This window comes from Bactrocera tryoni, chromosome 4, assembly GCF_016617805.1.
Source record: "Bactrocera tryoni isolate S06 chromosome 4, CSIRO_BtryS06_freeze2, whole genome shotgun sequence".
Classification (NCBI taxonomy): domain Eukaryota; kingdom Metazoa; phylum Arthropoda; class Insecta; order Diptera; family Tephritidae; genus Bactrocera; species Bactrocera tryoni.
In genome coordinates, this window is record NC_052502.1 from 63,308,377 (window position 1) to 63,315,921 (window position 7,545).

General features: G+C 39.6%; 1 protein-coding gene across 1 annotated transcript; it reads right to left on the reverse strand.

The window, feature by feature from the left end:
- Positions 1–268: 268 nt before the first annotated feature.
- Positions 269–620, reverse strand: LOC120775634. The gene is made up of 2 exons (XM_040105888.1): positions 493–620; positions 269–443 (listed from the first exon to the last, which is right to left on the reverse strand). Exons 1-2 carry the CDS (start codon positions 618–620, stop codon positions 371–373), a joined length of 201 nt encoding a protein of 66 aa, XP_039961822.1. The 3' UTR covers positions 269–370.
- Between the last annotated feature and the right edge of the window lie 6,925 nt (positions 621–7,545).

Genomic DNA, 7,545 nt, shown 5'->3' on the forward strand with positions numbered 1-7,545 from the left:
TTCAAACTGACAATTCGTAAGTGATGTTTGGCGCCAACATGGAATCGCTAGAGCTGCTGCAGGCCATTTTGGAGTATAGCGCATGTGTATCGCTGCTGCTGGACGTAGTTGAAGAGCAGCGCTTGGAGGACTATTTAAAATTTATTAAGTATTTTATAGTGTGATGTAGAGTTTAAGCGCAAACCAAAGTTAATTAGGTAAAATAAAATTTTTGATCCACTGAAATTATGCGAAAAATTTTGAATAAATAAAATTCGAAGTGCATGCATCGAAATATACAAGAAATGCGATTTATTTACACCATTGACAATTTCTTGAATATTTATAATTATATTGTAAACGTATTTAAAAGGCATCTTCAAGTGGTGTTTTAAATATCGGTTATACCATCTGCTTGCAACTCTCGGAGAATACAGCTGGTTGCCACGAAAGCGCGCTCACAACTAAAATAAAAATATAAACGCAAAATTTTACAAAATTTACGATTCATACTTATCAGTTTGCTTATCCGTTTCTCGCGAACATTTGTGTAGCACATCCAGTAGTGAGTCCTTTTTAATTTGAGGATGTATTATTTCAAATATTTGCAAAATGTTTTCCTCATCGATTGAGTTATCCATACTTAACTGAAGGTAATGTAAATAATAGAGGTATAAGTATATTTAAATGAAGTGTAGTGAAACATAGAGGTCTATAAAATCAAGGGGCGGAGACTTAACTAAAGATAATCCTTTAATATTTTTACTATTTTGTTCCTATAGCTACTTCGAATATCAAAGATTCACATATTGAGATCCAAATCGACTAACAAGAGAAAGAAACATGTGACCTGGTCTACGAAAAGGGAGCTAACGTGCGAAAACTAGTTTTCTCGGAAACAGCTGTTAAAAATAGACAACTCGTTTCGTCAGTTTCTCGTTATCTCATTAATTGTTCTCCTTTCCAGAGTCTTCAAGGACGTCCAGTAAGTGTTGTTTTTGGTCGGAATATTATTGTAGTTCATCGTGTAAGTTGCTAGTGTGGAACATTTAAAAAAGTAACACTGAAGAAGTGACGTTTACTCTAATACCGCGCAGCTGCTGTTGTCTTGTTTTCATTCGTCTCTCTTTCCGGACGTTCGGTTATCACATTTGTGTAAGTGTTTCTGTTGATTATCGTCTTTGCATTTCGCATGAAATGAAACATGAGTTCAGTGCCGTATACGGACAATATTTCATTCATTCATTTGTTTTTCATACGGACAATGATGAAAACAATGAAGAGAGCGATTACGATGAAGACGAAGTATGTGTTTCTCAGGCAGAAGATGATACCGAACAAACTTTTGTTAAGGTTGGCCTGTCTCTTGGTGAAGTAAAGGTGGAGGAGCTGGTAACAAAATTTCTGTCAAAAGATTGTTTTAATAATAAATGTCATACACTGATACCACGGAAATTGATCGAGAGATGTCGAAAAATAAACTTGATTTAGTGATTTTCGGATAATGAAACTGCCATCCAGCGAGACGAAGTCCTCGATTTATCGAAAATACATTTCTTCACTCAGTGATGACGAATTGAAGATGAGTAATCGCAGTTTTCGACGGATATGGTCCAAATACATACCCTACGTTACAGTTATGAAACCAGCGGATGATCTCTGCGATGTCTGCCGTGGTAAGTAGCTCATTATTTGCTCATTTTATAGTTGTATCAAACGTTGAGATTAAATTCAGTATTTTTTCTTTTAATAGGAAACGCAATATCGATTGCGCAAGCCAAAGGTGTTACTGACATTGAACGCGAACAGAAGCTTAATCAATTTCTTGATCACCTCCACCGAGCCCGAAATCAACAAGAATATTATCAAAGTTGGTGTAGAAATACTGACCCTACAGCAGTCGTTCTGTCATTTGATTTTGCTCAAACCGTTCACTACCCTGGCAGTCCACAACAACCTGGTACAGCATACTTCAAAGCAACCAAGAGGTGCGGAGTCTTCGGAATTACAGACGAAAAACAAGTAAGGAAGGGCTAAGTTCGGGTGTCACCGAACATTTTGTACTCTCGCATGATAAAGTGATAATCGAGATTTCATTATCCGTCATTTACATATTTTTCAAATACCGTATTTTTGTAAAGTTTTATTCCGCTATCATCATTGGTTCCTAATGTATATATATATTATACAGAGAAGGCATCAGATGGAATTCAAAATAGCGTTATGTTGGAAGAAGGCGTGGTTGTGAACCGATTTCACCCATATTTCGTACATGTCATCAGGGTGTTAAGAAAATATTATATACCGAATTTCATTGAAATCGGTCTAGTAGTTTCTGAGATATGGTTTTTGGTCCATAAGTGGGCGTCGCCCCGCCCATTTTCAATAAAAAAAGCCTGGGTGCAGCTTCCTTCTGCCATTTCTTCCGTTAAATTTAGTGTTTCTGACGTTTTTTGTTAGTCGGTTAACGCACTTTTCGTGCTTTTCAACATAACCTTTGTATGGGAGGTGGGCGTGGTTATTATCCGATTTCTTCCATTTTTGAACTGTATATGGAAATGCCTGAAGGAAACGACTTTATAGAGTTTGGTTGACATAGCTATAGTAGTTTCCGAGATATGTACAAAAACTTAGTAGGGGGCGGGGCCACGCCCACTTTTCCAAAAAAATTACGTCCAAATATGCCCCTCCCTAATGCGATCCTTTGTGCCAAACTTCACTTTAATATCTTTATTTATGGCTTAGTTATGACACTTTATAGGTTTTCGGTTTCCGCCATTTTGTGGGCGTGGCAGTGGGCCGATTTTGCCCATCTTCGAACTTAACCTTCTTATGGAGCCAAGGAATACGAGTACCAAGTTTCATCATGATATCTCAATTTTTACTCAAGTTACAGCTTGCACGGACGGACGGACAGACAGACATCCGGATTTCGACTCTACTCGTCGCCCTGATCACTTTGGTATATATAACCCTATATCTGACTATTTTAGTTTTAGGACTTACAAACAACCGTTATGTGAACAAAACTATAATACTCTCCTTAGCAACATTGTTGCGAGAGTATAACAAAAAGTTCAGGTTAGAATTTCAAACTGAATCATAAGAACTCAAATTGCTCGCCTTTACAGGATCTCACTTATAATTTTTTTTTTTTTACAGTACAATTACATGCTAGACGAAAAAGATGACGTTGGTAACTGACCGAACTGTGTTGTGAGCATCCTGCATTATCACCTGTAAACCTCCTATAAAGACATTGGAACACTCGTTCTTTTCTGTGACAATTGTGTTGGGCTATCATATCTGCAATGGCGTTTGGATCGGGGTCTTAACAAAACTATTTTATTCAATTTTTTACTTAAAGGGCACACTAAGTTCGCGCCTGATCGTTACTTCGGTATTTTCAAAAGAAAGTATGCTGTCAGTAACAACGACACGTATGCAGATTTACTGCAGTGTGCCGAGACGTCATCACCTGGGGATTATAATAAAGCTGTATCGCCTGAAAAAGTCATCTGTTATGAATGGGACAGCTATTTTAAACTACTGTACAAGTCACTTGTTGGAGTAACGCAACTCCGTCATTTCATAATCTCTACAGGTTGTGTAAAAACAAAGAAATTCGCAGGCAGTGAAGAAGTGCAGTCCTTTAAGCTTCTGTTAAAACCTATCGATCCTGAAATGCCGAAAGTTATACAACCAGCCGGTTTATTTTTGGAACGTCAGTGGTACATCTACCATAATCTTCGCAGCTTAGTTTCGGATATATCTAAAGTAGATATTGTGGCTCCATTGCCGAAAGATTTGCCATCGAAGAAACGGAAGGCAAAAACTAGTGAAGATGTTCTCAAACCAGACGAGGAACCAGGTCCATCTCTCTCCATCTTCCTCAGGATCAACACGTAAAAATATCTCAAGGAAAACGACAACAAAGAAAAATACATAAACTACTCAGCATTATTATTTTTGGCCCATAATACGTTTTTCTAGTGTATGTATAATCATGTCTTTATAGCTTATAATTCAATGTATTTTGTTCATTACAAAAAAATTATATTTTTTCGTATTTTAACTCTTCTTTCTCTACATTTTTAGGGAACTTTCAAACAAGTTATGACTTTTTGGATTCTATCACGTGAAAAAGCATCTCATCTTCCATCCGAATCAACTAAAAAGTCAAAATTGATTTTTTGACACCTAAGCCCCCTTTCCGTAGACCAGGTCACATATATATGTATATGATATGTATATGAGCAAAAATTAGTAAGACTTTATTCATAACTTTAAAATTATTACTTTATTCTTCAAAATCTATGTCGTCCCACTCAAAGTAATCTACCTTGGCCCCAATACCCGTGTGGCAACGTTTTTTCCAATCCTCGAAACAGTTGTTAAAGTCAATTACCGGAATAACCTTCAATGCGCGTAGTGATTCACATTTAAAGGTCTTCAATTTACTCAAAACAATTTCCCCGGAGCGTTCGTTTGAGTTTGCTGAATAGCCAGAAGTCACTCGTACATAGCTAAATCCGGCTAATGCGGGGGTTGCGACACGATATTGGCAGAAAATGTGGCGAAAAACTCCCGAAGAATCAATGCAGTATGCGACGATGCATTATCGCGGCGCAAAAACTAAGAGTTGTAAACTTATAATTCCGGCCTCGTTTTACGAATAGATTCGCGCAAACGACGCATAACACTCAAATAATATTCATTGACATTGACATTGCGGGTCGGAAGGAATTCGAAGTGCATCACTTCTCCATAACCCAAGAAAACCGTCATCATAACCAAATTTTCGACCTGCTTTGACATGGTTTTTTCGCTTTCGGCTCAACTTTGCCATGATATTAGGCCGATGGAGCGTCTGTTTCCGAGTCATAAATATAGATGCAAGACTCATCGCCTGTAATAATTCGTTTCATGACATCCTAATGGTTGGAAAGCATTGTTTTACAGACGTTAACGCGACGCTGTTTTTCGAAAAAATTTAGTGATTTTGGAATCAATCGTGCTTTTACTTGTTTTAGGTCGAAATGATCTTTCAAAATGGATCTTTCCGATATTCAAACTATGTCAATAAAATCTCCGTCTTTTAATAGTCAAGTCAATTCTCAAGCACCAATTCCTATTTTTTATTGACGTGTTGATCATCAGTTGAAGTTGATGGCCGTTTTCGACCCTCTTTGAATGATTTGTACCAATCAACAAGACTTGCTCGCGAGCAACAATTATCACTGAAGACTTATTCCAACATTTAGCATGCTTCGGCACCAGTAATTTGATTCCGCACACAAAATCTAATGGAACTTCTTCGCTAAATAATTTCACTCATCTGAAAAATCGGCGAAAGCACTTTATGTACTTCAGAAAGATACTATACGCTAATGATTATTTTGATATGACATTTGTACGAAATTTCAAAAAAAAAAGTTGCTAAAAATTATTAAAGAAAAAAACCATTAACGTCGACTGCACCGAAACTACATAGTATAATACTATTCACAGTGGGCCGATCTGAGTAAAATGTACGGAAATTATAGCGATGCCTCAGATAGTAATCTGAGCCAAATTTTGTGACGATAGAAGAAATACAAAAGTTTCCATACAAGAGCTTGAAATCAGTCGTTCACTTTGTATGAAAGCTATATGATACAGTTGTCCGCTCTGAACTATTTCATTGATTATTGTAACGATGCCAATAATCCTTGTCGAATTTCGAGAAGATATGTCGGGAAATAAAAATGTTTTGCTTGCAAGGTCTTGAGTTCGATCGATCAGTTTGCATGACAGCTATATGCTATAGTTGTCTGATTTTGGAGGTTCCGATAAATGACCAGCTTTTTGGAGAGGAAATTACATATATACAATTTCATTTTCGTAGACACCGCTTACGCGATTATAGCCGAGTTAACAACAGCGCGCCAGTCGTTTCTTCTTTCCGCTACGTGGCGCCAATTGGATATTCCAAGCGAATCCAGGTCCTTCTCCACTTGGTCCTTCCAACGGAGTGGAGGTCTTCCTCTTTCTCTGCTTCCCCCGGCGGGTACTGCGTCGAGCACTTTCAGAGCTGGTGTGTTTTCGTCCGTCCGGACAACATGACCTGGCCAGCGTAGCTGCTGTCTTTTAATTCGCTGAACTATGTCAATGTCGTCGTATATCTCGTACAGCTCATCGTTCCATCGAATGTGATATTCGCCGTGGCCAATGCGCAAAGAACCATAAATCTTTCGCAGAACCTTTCTCTCGGAAACTCGTAACGTCGACACAGCGGTCATCGTCCAAGCCTCTGCACCATATAGCAGAAGGGGAATTATGAGTGACTTATAGAGTTTGGTTTTTGTTCGTGGAGAGAGGACTTTACTTTTCAATTGCCTACTCAGTCCGAAGTAGCACCTGTTGGCAAGAGCAATCCTGCGTTGGATTTCCAGGCTGACATTGTTGGTCGTGTTAATACTGGTTCCTAAATAGTCGAAATTATCTACAACTTCAAAGTTATGACTGTCAACAGTGACGTGAGAGCCAAGTCGTGAGTGCGACGACTGTTTGTTTGATGATCCTTGTCCAGCCTGGAGAAAGCAGAACTAACGGCGCGGGTGTTGAGGCCGATGATATCAATATCATAGGCATACGCCAGCAGCTGTTCACTCTTATAAAAGATTGTACCTGCTCGATTAAGTTCTACAGCACGAGTAATTTTCTCCAGCAGCAGATTAAAGAAGTCGCACGATAGGGAGTCGCCTTGTCTGAAACCTCGTTTGGTATCGAACGGCTCGGAGTGGTCCTTCCCGATCCTGACGGATCTTTTCGTGTTGCTCAACGTCAGTTTACACAGCCGTATTAGTTTTGCAGGGATACCAAATTCAGACATCGCGGCATAAAGGCAGCTCCTTTTCGTGCTGTCGAAAGCAGCGATATGTTGAAGAACCTCGCTTTGATGCGGATGTGGCTAGACGTTCATTCACCGGAGTGAATGATAGTACTCGGCGACGTAGTCTCTCTCACACCACGAATCCCACACCAAACTTGCGCTCCTTTATATGGCCACCGTAGTAAATGCCACAAGGACCTACTCGTCTCTGTCCTTGTCCCGTCCATCGCATTTCTTGGACGGCGGTGATGTCAGCCTTTATTTTCACGAGGACATCAACCAGCTAGGCAGCGGCACCTTTCCAATTAAGGGACCGGACATTCCAGGTGCATGCTCTGATATCGTAGTCCTTATTTCGTTTGCCATGGTCGTCATCAAAAGGGGGATCTCTCATCCGAGGCTTGTTGCTTCCTTTCATTGGGGGTACGTGGCGAGTCCCAAACCCAGCGCACAACCCTGAGTAGGTAATATTGCGCCTTCTCACTTTAGCTCGCCTTCAAACGGATGTTCTTAGGCTACCCAGAGGATACTTGGTCAAAGACCGGAAGTCGTGAGCTGCTTAAGTCATATGTAAAAGAATCGTTTCTGGCCACTCCGAAGTGATTGGCGATCAGAGAACTTTCCTCACTTGCGTCAACTTCTACACATGACTCCATCCTCCAAATTTTTTTCACCATGCTCTCTAAATTAGC

Coding starts and splice junctions, on each gene's coding strand:
- LOC120775634 (XM_040105888.1), bottom strand. CDS start 620: ATGGATAACTCAATCGATGAGGAAAACATTTTGCAAATATTTGAAATA. Junction 444..492: donor ACGGATAAGCAAACTGATAA/GTATGAATCGTA, acceptor TTTTTATTTTAG/TTGTGAGCGCGCTTTCGTGG.